Here is a 23,135-nt window from a genome sequence, read left to right as displayed (position 1 = left end):
GTTTGGGTACCATTACTATACCTTCCATTTTTTTTAAGTTCTGTTAATGTTTAAATATGTAAAAATTTTTTGGAAAAGGGTTTACTCATAAAATTTATTAAGTTGAGCATTTATGAATTTAATTAAATTTTAACTGTAGGTGTTGTTACATACTAAGTTAAACAATCTAAGTGTTGTATGTGATAATATGTATGACTTAGAGATATTGCAAGACAAAGATCAAAATTCGTCCATTCAACCTTCATTCATAAATTTATGAGTAATAAATTAAAAAAATAAGAAAAAAATACAAGGTATATAATAAATTTATCGTTTACCACCACCATATTTCAATCTTTGTCTTGGCATCCACAGAAATTACTTCTGTATAATAAAGTGAAAATGTAGCAATATTTATATTATGTGTATAAAAATTTGCATTTGAAACTTCGTACGGATTTCAGTGAACCATCAATAATATTATTAACCCCGTTTTAATATGGAAATCTCCGGTACTACAACTATAAAAAATTGAAAAAAAAAAATTTGAAATTTTCAAAAAAAATTAAAATAGTGTAAATTTTACTTACTTCATTAATCCGAAAGGAATATGAATTTTGTCTTAAGGAACTGGTGCCATTTGGTTTTGTCTTACAGTGGCAATTATTTCGAAACACTTGAATTAAGTTTTTAATATTAATTACTGACATCAATCATAATATTTTGTAAAACATATTTATTATAAAATTTCCAACTCTATTTTATCCACTTACTTAATATTTTAGTTTCAACTTCTTTTACCATAAAGTGCATCTCATTAATCAATTCTAGTTTTCCTTTCTAATTTCCTTAAAATATTTAAATAGTTTTGATTCACCTGTCTTAATTACTGAATTGCATAATTTTTTTTTATGAAATTTTAAGAAGAAAAAACAAGGAAAATTAAAAAACTGTAAAATAAACTTATTAAATTTTTTTTTTTTATACCATATTATAACACCATTTTCCTTTTTATTAATACAAAAAATGTCAAGGATAAAAAATATTCATTTGTATGCATCACAAAATATCCGTCAAGCTATAAAGTTTTCCCGTATATTTTGTAACAATTTTTTTTTTCACTCTATTTAACTTTTATTTTTAAAGTTATTCAAAATACTTTTAAAACCAGAAAAAAAAAAATATCTTTAATATTTTATTATGCACCTGTCTTTTATTACTCATTTTGTTTTCGTTTTGGAAAGCTTGTTGTTTTTGTCATAAAAAATGAGCTTAAAAAATGATAACTAAGCTGAATTACAAAAAAACAAAAATGATATTAAGATTTATTATGCTCTCTCTAACTGAGAATGACATATGGACCACTAAAATAATGCTATTAAATTTGTGACACAAATACAAATAAGACATTGTTGTAGAAGTTGTTAAGGTTATTTTACAAATACTTTAAAAATAAAATATATTAATATTTTAGTTCATGAAATTTTAAATATTTTAAATAATTTTTATCATATTTTAAAGTAAATTACTATTAAAGTATTTACTACTAGAGAATGCGATCCAAAATTGATGATATGCATTGGAAGAAAATTTAGCCAATTAGTGTCAAGAAATTTTAAATCAAACTTCGATTCTGTAATTTATATGTAAGTGCGGTGATCGTGGACCGTTATTTTAATTTCGCATTTTTCTCCGTTATCTTAAATCGTTTTAACCTGGACAAGAGTCACAGTCAAAGATTACTTGATTACCATTTGAAATGCAAAATTTCAGCCTTCTATATCTTCTATATTGAAGAAAGTCATATTTGCAAAATTGATGGAAAATTCGGTCAACTCGTGAGGTAAAGGTATACTATTTTTATTTTATAATAAGAATTTTAAAAATATTACAATTTATCAATAATTAAATTTTTTTAAACAAAACTAAAATGCATGCAAGAATGAAGGCCAAAATACCCAAAGCATAGTGCACTATAATACACGGAATTTCGATCTTTGAAAAGAGTACAAATTTTTATAATCAAAATAAACGCTCAGTTATGATTTTGCCGTAACTGCAATACACAAAAAAATTCTGTCGTTTAAAATTTACAATATTTTTTGTAAAAAGACTTCAGGCGCTGAAAGATACATATTTTTGCATAGAATACATGTGCAAATTCTCGGATATAATGGTTGTCTACTTTAACCGGCTGTGCCACAATCACCGCACAAACTCTAACTGTTTTCTTTCCTCGCATACATATAACAAATTCATTCTAATTCACAAAGAAAATGAATGATTCCAAACGACTAAAAATGAATGACTAAGTGGTTGAATTCTAATTTACTTGTATTGTAATTGAATAAAGTGTGGTAATATATTATTGAAATATTGCTATTTAAATTAAAAGTTTGGATGTGTCCATATAATGTTTCAGTAAGTTCTTTTAATGCCTTATTGTGCACAAATTGTATTGCAATTACCAGCAAAATTTGTGTTTTAACTAACATTCATTTAAAAATCATTTGCATACAAACTCTTACAGTTACGCAATAAGCTTACAATACCCTTATATTCTGCAATTTTAATATACCAAATTATTTTCTGGATTTTGTTGCTTAATTACGAGTAAATTTATTTATCATTGAAATATTTAAAATAACTTTAGATTCACTTATTAGATAAAATTATTTCTTTATTACTTTGGAATTATTTAGAATATACAAAAACAATTTGGTTTATAATCCTTTTGACCTTATCATCGCGATTATAGCTAAAAACATTTTAAATAATTTTTCAAAAAATTTCTATAAAAGATATGAAATAGTAAGTATATACCTTGGCAAACCAGAAAAATAAAGTAAGTAGGTAGTTCTACTTCTTTTTAAAAACCATTTCAAAGAATATTCAAGTTTAATATTTTAAAAAGTAAAGAATATGAATATAAAAACGAAGACAGTCTTAAGTAATTGATTGTCTTGAATAGGTAGGTAGACTTTAATTTCCAATTAAGTCTGAATTATGTTGAAGATCTCTTGCACTCTGCTATTGCAATATTTTATTATGCCGTGGTTTTTGACAAATTTTGGTTAAATAACTGTTTAATAATAATTTAGGCGTTCAATATGTTGTTGGTGAATAACTACTACACAATAAAAGTCATGTGATTCATTTCTTAGAAATTGCAGAACTTTGAAATAAATTGTGAGTCTTTTATATTTAATACAATTTTACTCTGACTGTGACTGTTGACTTTAAAACATCCTCCTTGTAAAATAACTCAAGAGTTTTCTTTCAAATGATATTTGTTATTGATTGCATCCAATATAAGACCATAAGTAAAGAAAAAACTTTTATTTTCATTTGATATTTAAATTTCTGATTATTTTGTCTGATTCTCGAAGTAAATTCAAATGAAATGAGAATTTAAATGAATGAAATTCAATAATAATAATATAAAAAAAATATTCCTGAAAAAAATTTTTCATTTTATGTACATATTTTACTGTTTCTCCTTTACAAAGAACTCTAATTGTGTAATCCTATGAACTTTATATCAAAATTTTTTCAATATTTTTGAATAATATTTAAATCTTGTAAGCTACTTCCTTTTAATCTTTTAATTACTAAGAAAATTTTTATTATTTTCATAAGAAAATTCAATAAAATTTTGTAATAAAATGATAAAAAAGAAAAGTTTTTATATCTACTTAAGTGCCTATACTTAAAAATGAAAAAAAACATATTGAAAACCATAGAAAACTCATAAAAAAATAAAATAAATTTATTATTTTAGGCATTTAAAATGTTTTCAATTGTATAATTGGGGTTTAATCCCAAAAATCCTTTTTCAAAGGAAAGAGGATATTAAACAATTTTTTGTTTTAATATTCTCACTTTTTCATAAGGTTATTGCCAAAAATAATTTTGTTTTTAATTTAAAAATTTTATATAACATTCTATTATTTATACATAGATATATTATGGCGATATCCTATATTATCTGAAGGTTTTTTTTTAAAAGTACGTCATAATGTATCGGTATCCAGATCATTTATGATTTACAGGAATTAAACTTGCGTTACATAAAATGTGAACGTTAACCTTCTTTAAAAATATTTTTAGAAATGAAAATTTTATTGAATTTTAATTCTGGCGCCCTCGCTATTTCTTCCTACTAGGTCCTACTAGATATACTATTTTAATATTGATAATGGACCACTTCTAATTGAATTTAATAATGTCACACTTTAATTTAAATTAAACATAGAAAACTTTGAATTGCATAATAATTTCTATTTAAGAAAACACTTAACAAAATTAGATATCAACATAATCCTCAAAATTTTAATTGTATTAATCCTCGAATTGCTTACAAGTTATGTGACATTATAATATATCTGTGTTATAGGTGTAGACCTAATGCGATATAGAGTACTTCATATTCAAAAATATTGGGAACAGTTTGATTTAAACCTGAATTATGTTTCATTCTATAACAATACTTACCATATATTTTCTTTTAACTGTATCAATTTAACAAATAATTGAAATAATAGCTATTAACTTGGAAAAAACCTTTATCTTTTGCGATTTACAGCAGTTTAAGTAATATTAAAATTTAGAAGATCAAGGCCACTTCCTATGGATAATGTTATACATCAAGGCCAAGAAGTTTTTTCTCCTTTTGTTTGTTTGTAAAAGAGCGCATCTGATATTAAAATTTTTATTCTCTGTAATTTTTTATAATGTGGTATTTCACGGACAGATGGCTGAATTTGATAACTATCTGAATACACCTCCAAGAAATGGTATAAGAATATTAGTAAGAGCAAACCTTTTAAAAGGTATAAATGACATCATAAATTTTACCTAAAAATTATCTTCCTATTGGGCGAATGGTGTAATTTATTACTCTCATGCCTGCTACGGAAAACTTTAGTTCCAAAATTAACATCACATTCCAGTTCCAGGGAATCGTACAAGTTATTACGTTATTGGTAACGTTCAGACTAACTACGGCCGACATATTTTTTCCATATTTTTTCACTTCCCATATTTTTTCTAAATTTTTCTGAAATATGTCAAACTTTTCAAATATTTCTTTTATTTTTGTTTTATACAAATGGACTTTTTTTGTGGTGTTAAATTCAACAGATGAAATGTAAAGAATCTAATATTTCTATGTAATATAATTCTATTGAATCTAAAAAATCTATTAAATATTTACATACATTTATAAAACAAAAATACGTCGAACATTATAAGGGTATGAAACCAAAATATTCTAACAGGATATTTAAAACAAATATTCTAAAATATACTTTTGCATAATATTATAAGAATGTCACGTATGTCAACATAACTACACGTGCACTGCGAAGTGATACTGCTGATATCAAATTATTGCATGCTAATTTTACCACACATTAACTGACTGGTGTGTGGTGTGGTTTTTTTATGTTATAGAAAAAAATTTGAAATATTTAAATTATTTAATATGTACTTACAAGCTGACAATTAAATAAGATAAATTGTATATTAATGGTTAATTTAATTTTTTAACTTGAAAAATAAATTCAAGTTTATGTTACTGAAACAATATTGCGAAAAATTATGTCAGGATGAATAAAATTATTTTGTTAGAAATTTAAAAATATTTTATAATAAAATTGTACTTTTTAACCTGGTAACGCACTTTTCAGTTTCGTTTTTACTTATTTACTATTTCTATGTCAAGGTTAAATTCCAGAAAAACAGAATTTGAAATAAATTTCAATTTTTAGCGTAGAAATTAAAGTTTTTCTCTTAGGCACTCAGCGCCGGATCTTCCATATATGCAAATTAAGTATTTGCAACTACCGCTCGAAAACAAGAATGCTTTTGAAAAAAAAAGTAATTTTTTTCCAATTCTTTTCCAAAAACTTTTCATTCCATTCTATTAATATCGAAATTTTTTTACTAACTTGTGCCTATAGGAAAACAAAAAGCTGAAAGTTTAATTCGAGACTTTAATCCTATCATACTTTTCTTTCTTTCATGTAGTTTAAAGAAAATGATTTATTATGCGCAATGTTCAATGTCTATTGCATATTGTTTATTGGTTTGAAAGAGTTGTGTACGCAACACCCGAACCAAGGCTGTAGGTACCTTGAATATTTTTAATAAAATATCTGCTAAATAATGCCACAAATTTTTAAAGAATTTTAAATTATATAATAATCTTTATTAACTTATCACATGAAATCATTTCTAAATTAAAACTTAAAAACTATATCCAACGCCTTAAACGAACTATAAATATATTAATAAGTGAACAATATAACATACTGCTATTTGATAAGAAAAAAACTTCTACGCTTAAGTACAAATAAAATTTTTATAAAATGCTTCGCTTTCTCAATCTAATATAGACTCCATTATCTGATTTCAATGTTACCAACGATGATAAAATTGGATCATATTTATTTGAACCCAAATACTCGCATCCATTATTATCTAATAAATCATCTGTTGCTGGTAAAATTTCAAAATTTCTAATAATATGAGATAAAAGTGATTTCATTTCAAGCATAGCAAATTTTTGTCCTACAAAAATTTAAATAATATTCTTTTAAAATTACAAAAAACTGATGGAGTGTAATTTACTTAGAATTACGAATTTTTATGAATAAATTATGAAAATTCCGCATGAAAATAATCAATTTAATCAATGTATAATCAAAGTACTCTAAACATCAATGTCTCTAATACAATAATTTACCTATACAATTCCTTGGACCAGCACTAAATGGTACATATTCAAAAGGATTTGTTTCATTTCGATCTAAAAAACGTTCTGGATCAAATTTATATGGATTTTTATAATTTTGTTCACTGTAACCCATTGCAAAAATATGTATGGCAATTTCTGTTCCAACTGGAATCAGTTTTCCATCTACGAGCAAAACATATTACACGCATAGAAATTTAAAATTATTTTTTTTTTTGTTCAATTAACAAAATACTCGAATATACCTAAATATAAGGGCTCTGTTACCCTTCTTAATATTATTGGTACACTAGGATACATTCTTAAACTTTCTTTAATAACTAATTCTAAATATTTCATTTCTTGAACATCTTGATATGATGGATCAATTTTATGTAAATCCTTACTACCAAATAATAATACTTGTTCATCGTAAGCTTTTCTCTAAAATGATAATAACAGTCACACTACTTAAATTGAAATTCAAAATATTTTAAAATTGATTAATTTTATTTAAACAGTTTACCTGAACTTCTTGATGTCTTGAAAGTAAATGCATTGAAAATGTTAAAGAGGAAGTTGTTGTATCATGACCCTACATATTTAAAAAAATATTATTAATATTAAGAAGTTCAAAATTTTTCATCATAATATCCAAAACACCTCAAACATAAAAGTTGCAACTTCATCATAAATTTCTTTTATTGTTAATGGACGATCATCGATTGTTGCCATAAGAAGAGTATCCAGAAATGCGTGTTTAATTCTACCATAACATTCAATTTTATTCTTTTCCTCAATATGCCCATTAGTGTCCATTTTCAATCCATTACCATTGATTTGGTGAGTTTCTTCCGTATTATGTGATCCGTTCATTTTCTGGGAATCTTTTTGAAGATATTCTCTACGTTTTTCTATTATCTACATGAAAAGATAAGAGTTCTGGCTCAGAAACAAAAAAAAATATAATTTTTAGAATAGAATATGTATAACAAAATATTTACGTCAAATGTAAATGTTTTCAGAATTTTTAATGCTTTTTTTTCCATTTGATATTCCTGCGAAAATCTATATGTAATTGGATAGAATTTTAATGGATTAAATGATCTTCTTAAAACCACATAGCACATGCTGAAATGGAAAGAAATTTTTTATTACAGTTAATAATTTAAATGACATTTGACAATTTTTACAAACATTATTTTTTTTCGAGATTCTTATAACTTACTCTTGAAATGCCATTACAATTTCTGAATCATGATTATCCATTGCATTAATTTCAGTACCCATTGCTGTTTCACATATTACATCTAGTGTACAATAATGTAACATATTTTGTATATCAAAAATTTCTCCAGTCTTAGCCTTTATTTCTAGTTTATCAACAAATTTTCTTGAATTTTTTCTAATAGTTTCATAAAATTCATTTAAAATTTTAAAATGAAATGACGGTGTTATAATTTTTCGATGTTTAAACCATTTAGTTCCAGTACTTGTTAATAAACCATCTCCTAACCAATCATAAAATAAATCATAAATTATGGATTTGGTAATGATTGTATTACTGGCTAAAATTTTCTATAAACAAAAAATTCAATGAGTTATACATTATTATATTGATTAAATAAAATTTTAATAAAATGGCTCACTTCTACATCTTTAGCTCCAGTTAGTACAATAATGGGAATTATGCCAATCCACACCCGAAATATATTGCCATAATCCTTTACCATTTGAGTTAAATTCACATGATTATCTGGAATTTCATATTATTAATATTACAGAGAAATTTATATATTTTTAAAAGTTTTATTGTCATAAAATTAAGCACCTTATATTGAAAAAGTAGATTAAATAATTAAAACACTGTTTCGACGTAAATGCCGAAAAATCGATATTAAATTTTACCACCTAATTTGCCGAAAATTAAAAATAATTTTTATCATAATATTTAGGAAAAAATTTTTACGTGTTTTTAAAGCAATGTTTCCGAAACCGAATGCGCGGTTCCGGAACAGTTATAATAGCACGAGATATTAGTGATAATAGCATAAGAATTAATGGATGAGCTGAAACCAGAATTTATTAAAAAATAGTATTTGTTTATCGTTTATCATACGGCGTATGATTTTAATAATAGAACTTAAGATAAGATAGCACTATACAAAAATGCAAAAAATAGATACTCAAAAGTTTTAGGTGTAATTGCACTACTGTATATACTACTTTTGTAGAATTGAGCTCCTCTACCTGATTTAAAATTGCAAATAAATATTAAAATTTTTTATATTTATACTTTTTTTGTACAAAAAAAAATAATACTTTCTGAGCTACCTATGCTATTTATGATCTTTGTATTATTCTAATGTTCAAATCTCTACTACATACTTATACTACATAGCTAGCTGACAATAATAACAAAATAGGTAGTTACATTGTATTAATATATCAAATGTATGTATCTGTCTAATTTTAATTCACGTGTTATAAAAACAAATTAAAAACAATTTCAAAAGCTTTAATCAAAAATTTATTTTCGATATTTATTGTAGTAGCCAAAGAAAAACATGTAATTAACATTTATGAATGTAATCACAAACAGTAACACTAACTGTTTTTTTATTGTAAAGATAAGTGTTGTGTATGAAAAGCTTTCTAATATCTAATTGCAATTTTATTGATAACAATATTATTGTGCGGTAATTTCGAGGGCATCATATTTTTTTAAGGTCATTAGATTAAATGGATTATAGTTTACAAAGTGAATTAAGAAGCATTTTTGCAAATTTCAAGTACAAAAATACGCGATATCAACTGATATTATTAATATTAAATAGTCATAATATGAAGCGTATTGTAACAATGAATTCAGTAACAATTTACAGGAATTTTATACCGAGAATTCAATATTAACATTTTTATTTTATACTAATAATTACTGTGATTAACACTTTAAAATTCATAATAACATCACTGTTATTGCATTGTTTTTAATGTGATATACAAATTTTTTATAATTTATTGAATATATACAAATAATATACGAGTACTCACTAATAACATTATAATATTTCATTTTTACCTTAACATTTAACCGCCTTTTCATAACGTGTTAAAAAATATTCATGTTAATGTTAAAGTGAATAATAAAAACCTGTTAAAAATAATTGCATACATGAGTTTTTTTGTTTATTTTCAAATTTTGTAGGTCATTTATATACATACGTACATCAATATCGTCAAGGTATATTATTGTATTTTTTACGTTACATAATAGTGTATAAAATTTACTCATATAGTAATACAATATTTTCATGCCGTATTGTATCTATAGATACATAAGTATGTAGATTGTATGTAAATTGAATTGGAATTGATTTCAACCTTTTACGCAAAGTAACACAATTTTAACCGGTTTAAATGAAATTAAAAATATAAAGTATATTAATAATTTATATTACTTTTAATATTATTGCATATTTCACTTTCAATTCAATGGTCAAAATCATCAAAGTGTTAAAATGAATTTATTTTTATATTGTTATATTTATGTTAAAAGTAAAATACAATAAAACCGGTTCATCAAAAATATTGTAATAAAAATTTATTTGTTATCAACTGAACCGGTCTGTTAATTATCGGATTACTGAAGTTAGAATATAAATTTATAAAAACAACAAATTCTTTTCTCAGACAAAACAATAAAAAAAAATTTCGTCTTTACAAAAAAATATAATTATTGTAGCCAAAAATGGAAACTCCCAAAAAACATTCTAAATTATGTAGGTCTCTTTTAAATCAAGAATTTTTTGGAAGACAACAAACCCTATTGTAATATTAATTATTTTTATATGAAATGTTACTTGAAAATTAACATTTGCAAGGTTACCTTAAAATATGATGAAAAGGAAAGTAAAAGTGAACACGTTTTGTTTACAAAAGACAAAGGAAATGAATGAACAATTGATTTATCAATTGTTTACAACAATAATAAAGACTTGCACGATTTTCGAGTTCCAATTCAAAAATTCATAACAGCTTTGTGTTATGAAAGACAAAAATTGGTTGTCCCAATAAGTCGCGTGTTAAAATAGGCGAATTGTTCCAAGTGGATTTTTGTATATTTTGACATTACTTGTGAGAATTATCGACTTAACTGATCTATCTTAGGAACCTTGAAACTGGCAAGTATTTATATTTGTGATATAATTTCAGAGAACTTCAAAACTTTCATAAAATTGATCACACTCTTTTATCAAATTTTTTACCTGTATTACTTCATCTAAGTAAATATTTTTATTCTTAATATTGTATGTACCTGTAGAAGACAAATTCTAATTAACTATCAATAATTTTCAATAATTAAAAGCGATTATAAATCATGTCCGCAATATAATTGAATTAAAATCATATTTCATTTGAAAATTATTCAAGTACAAAAACTCATATTTTTTTTTGACATTGGTTTATAACGAAATTTTATATTAAGTACCTATACGTAACTAATTCTAATATCCACGTCATAATTCTAAAATAATGTTTACTATAACAAATAAATTTGAATAAGTTTCTAAGAATATATTATGCTAAAATGTTGCATATATTCCGTAAAATGGTTCTTGGAAAGTATGTTTTTAATTCTAGCAAAGAAGTCTTATTTTCTTACCAACTGGGTTTAATCCAAAATCACGAACATTACCAATGATTGGTAAAGTTTTAGGCCCTGGAAAACTGTCAATATATTGCCAAAATGTTTGATATTTATAAAAATAATATATTAATATGAATGTAATTAAACAGGTCGCTAATAATAAAAACATTATTGAATTTTCTAATTTTTAGCTAGTAATTTTACAAATAAATTTTTAAATAATTTCCAAAACTTCTACAATCTTATTCGAATATTCGAATTAAATTTTTCTTTTACATTCCGATCATGCAACCGATCAACACAATATTTTAATTTTAACTGAATCGCTTACTCATTCTTCATAATTAAAAGCAAAAAAAAAAATTGTTTACGATTTTTTTTTTATCATTCATTAAGTTCAACGAATTAACTCGGCGGCTATGTTTTGATTTTGAGAGTGGGATTTGTCTGTATTCTAAAATAATTATAAAAGGTAGTGTTATTCTTCGTTTCTTTATTTAAAATAACATTTTTTATAGTAGAAAGCTTTTGCTATTCGATCAAAATACGAATCAATTGTAAATTTGGCGAAAATTTAATATTCGTTGACAATAAATTGCTTTAAAGCAAAATACAAAGATTAAAGAATAATACTATGTTTAAATTTACTATTTATAATTTTATATAGATACTTATTTTTTTCGTTTTCTATACTAATTTTTTTTACTTTAACGTAGGACACTTTATTTAATTTTTGGTCTTTTTTAACAAATGTAAAAAATCGTATATTTGCGTGCCATATTCATATATGTATAATTGAATGTAGGTTCTAATTAACCAATTCGTTTTCAGAATATTTTTTAAGAACTTACCATTATATAAATTTAAGCATTTTTAAGCATTTATCGCAATATTCAAAAAAGACAAGTAATTCACCTATGCATCCAAATGTATTTGTAATATTTTGCTCTTAAAAGTAATCGTGATTATATTTTCAATGTGCCTGTTTAAATTCTCTCTTCCTCACCCTCATATACTTATAAAATGCATTTATTGTGGCCGCCAGTTTATTTGAGTATTTTATTTAAAAATAATAATAATTATTATTAAATTTACTCATTTTAAACAAAATGTAGGTATATAAATAGAATAAGTTAATTTTTTTAGCTCCATTTATATAAATAAAGGTCAAATAAAATTTTGATAAGAAATTTTATTTACATTAATTAAGACTCTTTAATTATTTTTACTTGATTCTTTTTACTACTCAATATGAGAGGAATTTTTACTTCATAGTTCGTTTCTCATGCAATCAAACAAGTATGATTCCACATAAAATATGAGAAAAAACAATATTATTACAATAACAAGTGTTCATTTAAATTATGAATTTTACTAATACAACATCATAGTTGCTAAATTAATAAGAATGTGCTTATTATACTACTAATTTATCTTAATGGAAATTTCCATTAAGATAAAAAAGTGTTCATTTATTTACATAGGTACAATAATAAAAGTAACAACATTTCGACTATTGTATAAAAGACGGGGTGATAGTGGAGCTTAATCAAACATACAATAGTCACGATTGCCACTGTTGTCATTATTATGAAATATAGAATAATTAGAAACATTTTAAGCGATTATATTGGAATCTTTCGAAGATTGCATTGGAAAATATTGGAATGATTTCGAAGCACGTACATTTTATCAATATCAGTTGGGTTATAATTTTTCAATTTCACATTCAATTATTGTCAATCTCTTTCCAGACAATATTTATTTCAGTTCATTATTCCTTATTTCAACATCAATTTACTATACTAAATTCTTAAAATTTTTAGGCATCACTTTTACAATATTTTTGACAATTTTCACTTTGTAAATAAATTATAATTATTTTCATATTAAAGGTAAATTTATTTAAAGTTGAAAAATTAAAATTTAAAATTTATTTATATGCATATACATATACTTAATACTAGTGAATACGTAGGATAAATTTTCATTAGAAGAACCGCAAAGTTTTAGGGGAAAAAAAACTTTTGTTTTTCCTTTTTCCTTTAGAAATTATTTCGATGAAAAAAAATTTTTTTTTCGTGAAAACACTAATGATATTTGTTTAGAAAACATAAAATAATTTATTTTTGTATAAAAACTTTTTGTCATGGAGCCTAGAAGAGAAAAAAATCTTTTATGATTTTCACATTTTTCCTATTTTCCTTAAAATTTTTCAATCAATTAAAGAAATATTTCCAATTTTTCTTGATAAATTTATACAATTTAATTTTCAGTTCGCTCTGTAACATTTCATTAGAAAGTTTTAAATATATATTTAGACCTATTTTTCTCATCCTGGCAAAATTTTGTAATAAAGAAAATGGAGAACGGAATTTGTAGGTAAGAGATCTGTATTAATTTGTTCACATTTTTTTTTTCAAGTTTGAAAGCGTCATTGCATAATTTCATTATATTTTTTTAGTAGTCATATCCTTTTAACATGAAAAATTATTAAAAAATGTAAAGACTTTTATTAATTTCTAAAAATTCTTAACAAGTATAATGCAAATAACATGTTGTCTGAAAAAATATTCAATCATAATATGGTAAACTTTCTCTTAAGCCTAAAATTATAAATTTGAAACTTTAAATAACAAATGATTCCTAATAACAGAAATTATTGAGCACCAAATCTTTGAAATGCAAAATATTTTTTAACATACTTTATCTGTAATTTTACTTTTAATATGTTTACGTTTTGTTTCAAACAAATTCAGCAGCAAACATTAATTTAAACATTATTTTTTACTCTTTCTAAATAATTAAAAAATTGCATACATTTAGGATAAAAGAAAATTTATATTCACCGATTAAAATATTAATATTGTAATATAAGCAACCGATTTGAAAGTTTATAAAAAAAATCTCAAACAATATTTTAGTTCTCTTATTATGAATTTTTATCTTATCTATGCATTTGCTTCGAAACTATTAAATTATTAGTCAACATATTTTAGATAGGCAACATAACATATCATGTAAGGTTTCGATTAACAGGTCAGCTGTATGATACATACAATTTATTCTGTTATTTTTTTTATTACAGAATTTAATTTTTAAATTAAAATAATCATTTCAAGACGTTCTCTTGAATGATTATTTTCTCACGAATTCTTTTGCAATTTTTTTAAATATTACAATTTAATTAACAGATAGTGAAATCAATCAACATTAAGTTATTTCTATATAAGCGCTTAAAATTAATGTTAATCTTCTCAAATAATGGCACTTTAAGTTACATGAGAATATCCAAAACTCAAGTATTTTTTGAAAGTTATTAACATTTTCCTCTCAAAAATTATAATATTTATACATGTATATAATAAATATTATAAATAATTATGCGTTAATCCTAAAAATTAGGAATTTTTTAATTTTTCTTAATAACACCCCAAAAACTTTAAATGGATTGAGTTAATTAAGATTAAGAGTGAAAAAAAAAATATTAAATGAAAAATTATCTAATAAAAAATTTGAAATATTTCTCAAAGTTTTAATTAATTTTTTGTTAATATTGTTATAAAACAAATACAAACATACATACATATAAATAAATTATTTGCTTTTTGATTAATATTATTATTTCTTTACTAAGAATTAATTTTTATGAAAATTATCACGGCTCATTAGAGTGAAAAATCAGAAGAAAATTTTTAAAATTTTTCTATGTGATTTCACAGTCTTCGAAAATGTTATTCATGTACTTTTAATTTTTGTTTAAAATTAATTATTTTATTTATTAAATCTAATTTTAATAAAAAAGTCCTTAACTTTAATAATTTAATTTAATTTAAAACAGTCTATATTCGTTTAAGAATCCATTTAATTTAAAATTATTAAATTTCACGCCTAGTACGTCCCTTTAGATTAGAAATAATTTAAAAGTAAATTTAAATGCCCCTGAATGCTTTAAAATTCAAATACAGGGTTTTCGGATTTTGTCAATTACACAGTTAGTCAACACGAGGCAATTATGTTGGTATTTTTGTCGTATAGTTTTCCTAGTGAGAATTTCTATTTGTTTTTTAAATATGGGAGAATGACACATGAAAAATTTAAGTGATACAAATTGTTTTATGATATATTATTGAGAAAAAATGAGAAATATAATATAAGAGAGAAATATAATACACTCGTAAGGAATTAAATTGAAAAAGCCAGCAAAAGCTAATCGAGAAAATTATAATTTAAAGGTAACTGTCTTCTCATCTGATAACAGAAAATTGCGAGATGTGAGTATGATTTTAAATAACATTTTGTGGCATTATATTTTTGTGAATATCACGTCTTAGATCTTAATCCTAACATAATATAATATTTCTACTATAGCAAATTCTTACATTATTAATTACATATTTTACCAAAATACTAATAACATCAACACTTAGGGAATATTATTGTTATACAACGCTCGTTTTGTTGAATTTCAAGAAAATTTAAAACTCTTAAAATATCCTGTATATCATTCTAACATTTTGAAAACAAATATTTAAATTTCAATAAAATACTACATTTTAGCTATACTTTTGTCAAAATTTAAATGAATATTTCATTTTAGATAAACAACAAAATAATTAAAAATAATTATATTGGGAAAATCCTTGTTAATGAAGAAATTAATTGTATATTTAAATCAAGAGAAGGAAATTTTTATATTGTATACCGTTCCTTATAATCTTATATCTAACATATAACGAATCTCTATAACGAATAAATAAAATTGATTTCATGTATGCATGTAGTTTAATTTTCAAATCTATAATTTTTAATTTCTATAACAAACTGTTATATAATAAAGGATGCGTAAAGACATATACATAATATGCTTGCGTAAATGTATATAATACATTTTCAATATTATATTGATTTCTCTGTGGTAAAGTCAAAATTACTTCAAATAAACCGCATTTTAAATGATATGCTTTTGCAACCTTACAATATAATTTACTTTTATAAAATAATTATTTACCTTGATAAAAATTTGTGCATTTATTTAACATAATAAACAAACAAAACTACAAATTTATTACAATATTATGTATATATATTATTATGTATTAAATAATAAATGTATAGAAAATATCATTATATAGGTATACAGGATGGAGATGAGAAGAAAATGAGAATTTAATTTAATTTATTTTTTTTTTGTGTCTTAAGCTGACGTATGTATTGAATTTTCTTAAGAAGTCCATGTTGTATATAAATATAATATAAAATAAATTTATATATATAAGAATAGGACACTAATGTTTAAATAATGGGTGTTTCTTTAGGGTTTAATTCTTATTTTAAAGAAAAATAAATAAAAATTCTGAATTAGCATGTAATTTTTCGTTCATTTATAATAAATTAATCGGTAGGGTAATCTATTCGAAATTGCTATCAATATTAAATGGCCAACATGAACAAATTATTTGATGGGTCCGCAAAGAAAATAATCTTAATAATTTTAAATCCCATGAGCTTCTTTTGCCAATTAACCAGTAACCGAAAACTTAAAATCAATATTGATCACTGAAGTCTTATTAATACTAATGTAATATTGCTAATATTAATAATATTGTAATTGCCGTTCAGACGTCACCCTCTCCATGTTAATCGAACTGAATGAATTTATTAATAATAACCATAGCCAAGCACTCGTGAAGTCTAAAAAATCAAGACTTAAACAAACTTAAAAGTAATAAAATCACCCGTTATATACTTACACATATACACATTGTATTCACTATCCCTGTGTTACATGAAGTAATTAATCAAATGAAAGAAATTTGAAAAAAAAAATGAATTTTGTTATTACCCGTTTTCTTAAATAAAAGAACATTTTAAGTATATTTAAAGGGAAAGAAAATAAATTATTTTCATTAGATATTTTGTATTGATTGGAAAAAGGATATTTTTCTATAGAAATGTGTTACTTAAAATTCATATACATACATACAGATTGTACACATTTACATAAATTATGTAACAATTATACAAAGTGTTTCCAATAAGGCCGTGAATAATTTGTTTGTTCTTACATATAATAAATTCTTATAACCTCAGAAATATGCGACGTAGAGCAACCATCGGGAGCTTATTTTACAAACAATTGTTTGCCCTTTACTTTCGCTCTTGGAATTAATTAGATGTGAGCCATAGTTTTCGAAATAAAATTCGACAAAGTCGGAATATTTGTTTTTTTTTTTTAAGTTTTTTTTAAAAAACTAGAAATTGCTCGAAATTATTTGTCCTATTATTTCTTTTGTTTCATTTTACTCGATGCGCTATAATGAGATCTAAAAGTAAGCTCATTTAACATCTTGCTCTATCTCTCATAGTTTTGCCATTAAAATATTCATACGTTTCATACATTTCATACAAACATAACGTCAGGCAATAAAATATTTTTATCTTAGTATGCATATACGAGTATAATCAGAAATTTGTATGAAATGTTTGAAATATGCAATTTTCGTATTTATTTTATGCAATACACCCATACAGTTTTTTTTATAGAAATCAATCAAAGAATCATCCCTGAAATTATTGAATGAGAATGAACCTTATACGAAACACCATGCACATATCAGCATACGTCTATTTTCAATATACTCTCGTGTATTTAAATTTTAAAACTATACAATATACTGCTTACATCTCTATTAATTTATTTATGTATTACAGTCTGCAATTAATATTGAATAATTTGAATTTTTAAGAACAAAATATCAAATTAAAATTATAATGATCTTATGTGTTTGTGCTTAAAATGTATATAATATACAAATAAGAACTTTGTGGTAAAAATCTATTCAAAAAAAATATAAACTTACTCTATTAAAATTTTTATTGAAACTTGGAAATATTTAAGATTGTTTTTTTTTTACTTTTTATGAAATTCTTTGAAATAATTATCATTATTTTTTATAACCCTTGAAAAAATTCCATATTACACACACATTGATATACATGGGTGATATGGTTAATTAGAAAACTTATTTTTATAATACTTTTGCTTTTTGACCAATTTTGTTTAAATTTTTATGAGCTCATAAAATATTTTGGAAAATTCGTGATATTTTGTAGTGATATTTTGTAGTTCATTTGGTATTTGGTCAGGAAATTTAAGAATTTTCAAGAAATTTAAGAATTTTGAGAAAATTTTTTAAGAATTTTTTAAAACATTGTGATTTCACTGTTGTAAAATTATTTTTGTGTACAAAAATCTTAAATTATCTTCAAAAAAATTAAATTATATTTCTTTAATTAAGTGTACTTTGTGTTGATTTTTGGCGAAAACTCAATAATAATCTATTTAATTAGTACATTATAAATAAGAAATTTATAAAGTCAAGCAGGATTCTTAAGTAAATTTTTGTCTGTTCTTTTTACAAAGAACATAAATCAGTGTTAATGAATTTTTAATTCGTTTTTCCGTTTTTTCCATGAAATATCTACTTACTTAATTCTTAAGTTTGTATTTTCTCTCTTTCTTAATTTATTTTTGGATTTAGGATTTCAAAAACAAGAAATTTTAAATCACAAATATTTTAAAAAGAAAAATTTTATGCTATACTTTAGTGGCCGGAAGGCACTATAAAAAACTTATTCTTAAGAAAAGAAGAAAACATGGAACAGAAAAAATTAAACACATAAAAAGTGACTACGTCTATACACATACATACATACTAAATTTTGGGAAGGATACTTTTACATTTACATTTAATTTTTTGTGTTCTTCTTTTTGTTTTATTATATAATAAAAAATTTTAAATGAATGGCTTTTCAATGTTAAGTTTTTTTCTTCTTATTTCTGTGTGTGTACATGTGTATGTATGTTAAAAGAAAATTTTTAATCAATATTTTGAAAAGAATTCCAATTTCTTTTTTCATTTGGTAAAGTGATTAAAAAGAAAATGTCAAAGAATAAAAATTTTCTTATACCAACTAAAATTTGTGTTGTAAAGGTAGGCTCGGCTCATACGTAAAAAGTAAAACTTAAATTTTAAAATTTGTAAAATAAATTGAAAGTTATTTTTATATTTTGTGGATTTTTTACATTTACATTTATATATGTAGGTATGTGCAATATTATATATAAAGTTTACAATTTAATTAAAGTAATTGATTAGAATAATTACATAAAATGAAATTGTGGAATTGAGGACAGGAAAAAGAGAAGAAATTTTACTTATAAATGACCATTTTTTTTTATAGCACAATAAATGGGATTTCATTTAAAAAAAACCATTGGGTGAAATCAAAAAGTAAACATGTAAAATATAACACTACGTAAGTGTTGCTGCACTGTTTGCTATAACACTTCAATATTATATTGCGATACTAAATGTTACGATGGCACAGTTTTAAATTTTACGATAACATTTATACATGATAAATTTTCTTTATTTGGTTTAAATTGCTGAATAATACAATTTGATTTTTAATTAACGATATTTTTTAAAATTAATAAAAAAATATTGATTATTCACCCAATAATTATTTAAATTAAAACAAGGGAAGGCTTAAACATGAAAAATTTGAAAAAATAAAGAAAGCAACATGAAATTTGGAGTTGCGAAAGTTTATTAAACATTGTTATATTGCTGAGAAATAGATTATGTTACTTATATCAGCTGACTTAATGATTACTTTTTGATTATGTTACCAGTAACACTGCCGTAACATCTTCGCAGTATTTACTTTTTGGTTTCATCCATTTTTACTGAAAAGAAATTACATACAATTTAATTCTATCTACAATATTTTTATTAGATATCGTAATATTTCGGAATGGTATTTTTTAAATCTATAGAATTTAATTTGCCGAAATGAATTTAAATTGAAAAAAATTCAACGTATATGGGAAAAATACAAAAATTAATACTATTTACCTAAAATACAAAAGTAGTTCTATAAGATGGTTATATACTCGATGGTCATTTTTAGCACTTTTCCAAAAATTTTTTGAAAAAAAGTGCTTATTAGTTTCACTCTGTCCGTCCGTCCGTCCGTCCGTCCGTCCGTCTGTTTACAAAACTTCTACATTCTTAAAGATAGAAAGCTGAAATTTTATACGTACATAGACCTTCACTAGAAACTTATTTCCGTAGAACAAAATTTTTACCTATCTCCCCTCCTTTAGAAGTTATACCCCCCCAAAACCCTAAAAATGGCCTTTTTTAAATATTTGTTGCAATAAAACCATAAGCATTTTTGAAATTTTGCAAACGCAGAAAGGCAGCGGCTTGCTTCTTCTATCGCGGTATACTATAGTTTAACTTTATAAAAACAAAATGGCCGTTCAAATTTACCGTTATCTAAAGTCTTTTTTTTCCAATTTTTGATTTCGTTTTTCTTCTAGACCCCAGCCTGTAGAAGCTTGAAATTTTAGGAGCATTTAGACATTAACAAGTAGTTCATTTCGTTAGAAGAAAATTTTTTTCCATCTCCACCCCCTCTCAAGTTATGGCCTCTTGAAATTTGTGAAATATGCATTTTTGACACCTTATATTTCTGAAACCGCAAGTTTTTTCAAATTTCTATAAACGCAAAAAGTTAACAGTAAATTCCATGAAATTAAAAAATATAATTATTTTTCTTAACTCACACAATTAACCCTTAAAATCGAGCATTATGTTAACCCCGGTTTATATTAAATTTTGCTTTATTTCAAAGACTGCATAAATGGTTCATCCTAAATATATGCAATCCTAGAAATAGTTTCGTTTATAAATGAAAATAATTTTAATAGATATGGTGGATATACATAGACTGTTTTTAAAAGCAGTATTTTCACTTGTTTAAGGGAAAAGTGCTACAATACAAACCATTGGTTTGACCCAACTTTATTCATTCTATGGAATATTGTGGCTTATCTTTAACATTTTCAACACTTTGTGAAAATGAAAGCATGATGTTTTTCTGGCCTCCATAGTACATATGAGTTGCAACATAAAGCAAATATGATTAAAAAACCGAAAACGTAAACCGACCATGTACTTTAGTCATTTTCAATTAATAATAAAATAAATTCTGCAAATTGTAGGTTAATTATATTTTATGCAATTAAGTTTACCAAATAAATGCTAACAAATTAAGAGTTATTACAAAATAATAAACAGTCGGAACTGATTGGCTAACAAAAAAAAATTCTTCTTTTGTTATTAAAATTATTTTTAATTTTCTTTTAAAAAAATCAACACAAAACATTTTTTTAAAAAATTTCTAGACTACCCCATTTATGGTGCATTTTATATATGCATATATTATGCACTCAAAATAATAATAATTGATTGATTGATGACCACTAAAAAAAAAAAAAAAACTCAAAGTGTAATTGAGGGTTAAAGGAAAACAACAAAACAAAACAATTTTTTTAATTTTATTTTAGGTTAATTTACAAAATTTTTACAATAACTCTTGATGATTGAATATTTTACTTTTTGTTCTCATATCCTGTAACTCATCATAATGGCAATATGCACACAGAAACACTCTATAATATACAATATAAATTCAATGAAATATTGTTTGTGAACCACAAAATAAATTGAAATTTATTAAATGTAATTATTCTTTATATTATTTTTCTTTTATATAGGCGACAATATTTATTGATGTACACACAACATCATCGTTTTAAATGTACGCATGTAACGTAATAAATTTCGTATATACATATATGAATTATAGATCAAATACATATACGTATAATAGTATATTGAGAATGATACAGTAACTTTAATTTAAAATGAAAACCTATATTTAATGTATGAAAAACGAATTAATTATTCAATGGTCTATATTATGCGTTCCATTCAAATTTCCGGAAAAATAATAATGACAATGGAAAAACAATTTTGTTTTTGGTTTAAAAGTTATTTAAAGTTAAATTTTGTGAAATTTATTATTCTAAAATAGTGCTCATAAACAATAAATAATGGAAATTTCTCGTAATAGTTTCTTTTTTTTTTACAATATTCTATGATGTAATATGTTTGATTAAAAGTAAAAAATTGAGTTTATATTTAATTATATTAATAAGTATGTATGTCCATATTATATAACAAGGACGAATTCCACATAAAATTTTGTAAAATTTAAATAATGAGTTTTTTTAATTTTTTTTTAATTTTTAATTGAAATTTTTCATTTTCCTAACTTTATGTTATATGAACTCAAAAAAATGAGTACGTAATATAAATTTTACTCTAGATGCTTAAATTTTACATGACCATAAACGTGGAATTAAATGACTAGGAAAATTACAATCGCAGTACCGTACTTTAGATGATTTGTTTTACGAAAACAGTTTAATCAACTACATTTTCAATAATGTTGAAGATTACTTAATTCACAACAATGTTAAATTCTTAAAAAACATGAATAAAGAGTAAAATTAACTTTTGAATTTGGCTACAATTGGCATATCGTTAATTAGAATTGCTTTTAGAAGTCAGATTAACTATGCACTTCGATTAAGTACAGCGATGGCATCTAAAGTACTCCATTAAAACCTATCTTTTCAATAAACTTAACTATCTTGTTAATAACAATGGACGGGCCAGACCCTTCAACTACAGAAGTAAAGTCACGGAGAAATTCTCTTTTCTTGTGTATTTACGCGTAACATTACTATATTTAAGCTCCCTATTTTTAACAATAATGGTATGTGCGAGGAATATAGTCAGTTAAAAGACCAACAGCCTTTTCCTCCTAGTCATTACATTTTGCAAA

The 23,135-nt window shown here is 23.8% G+C and overlaps 1 protein-coding gene across 1 annotated transcript; it reads right to left on the bottom strand.

Moving 5' to 3' along the window:
- Window positions 1-6,163: 6,163 nt before the first annotated feature.
- LOC129606513 (cytochrome P450 4e2-like) lies at window positions 6,164-11,660 on the bottom strand. Its single transcript, XM_055516860.1, has 9 exons — window positions 11,382-11,660; window positions 8,365-8,471; window positions 7,944-8,293; window positions 7,720-7,846; window positions 7,379-7,636; window positions 7,242-7,310; window positions 6,982-7,159; window positions 6,728-6,901; window positions 6,164-6,552 (listed from the first exon to the last, which is right to left on the bottom strand). Exons 1-9 carry the CDS (start codon window positions 11,533-11,535, stop codon window positions 6,344-6,346), a joined length of 1,626 nt encoding a protein of 541 aa, XP_055372835.1. The 5' UTR covers window positions 11,536-11,660; the 3' UTR covers window positions 6,164-6,343.
- Between the last annotated feature and the right edge of the window lie 11,475 nt (window positions 11,661-23,135).

This window comes from Condylostylus longicornis, unplaced genomic scaffold (genome assembly GCF_029603195.1).
Source record: "Condylostylus longicornis isolate FDR11 unplaced genomic scaffold, ASM2960319v2 ptg000018l, whole genome shotgun sequence".
NCBI classification, from domain to species: domain Eukaryota; kingdom Metazoa; phylum Arthropoda; class Insecta; order Diptera; family Dolichopodidae; genus Condylostylus; species Condylostylus longicornis.
The sequence above is the reverse complement of the archived record's forward strand: the minus strand, read 5'-3'. Positions and strand labels throughout refer to the sequence as shown.

What these genes read in the sequence shown, in the direction of transcription:
- LOC129606513 (XM_055516860.1), bottom strand. Translation starts at nt 11,535, where the DNA reads ATGTTTTTATTATTAGCGACCTGTTTAATTACATTCATATTAATATAT. An exon ending in TTTTGGATTAAACCCAGTTG is followed by an intron (nt 8,472 to 11,381) that starts GTAAGAAAATAA and finishes ATGAAATTCCAG; the next exon opens with ATAATCATGTGAATTTAACT. An exon ending in TGGTCCAAGGAATTGTATAG is followed by an intron (nt 6,553 to 6,727) that starts GTAAATTATTGT and finishes AAATTTTTGTAG; the next exon opens with GACAAAAATTTGCTATGCTT.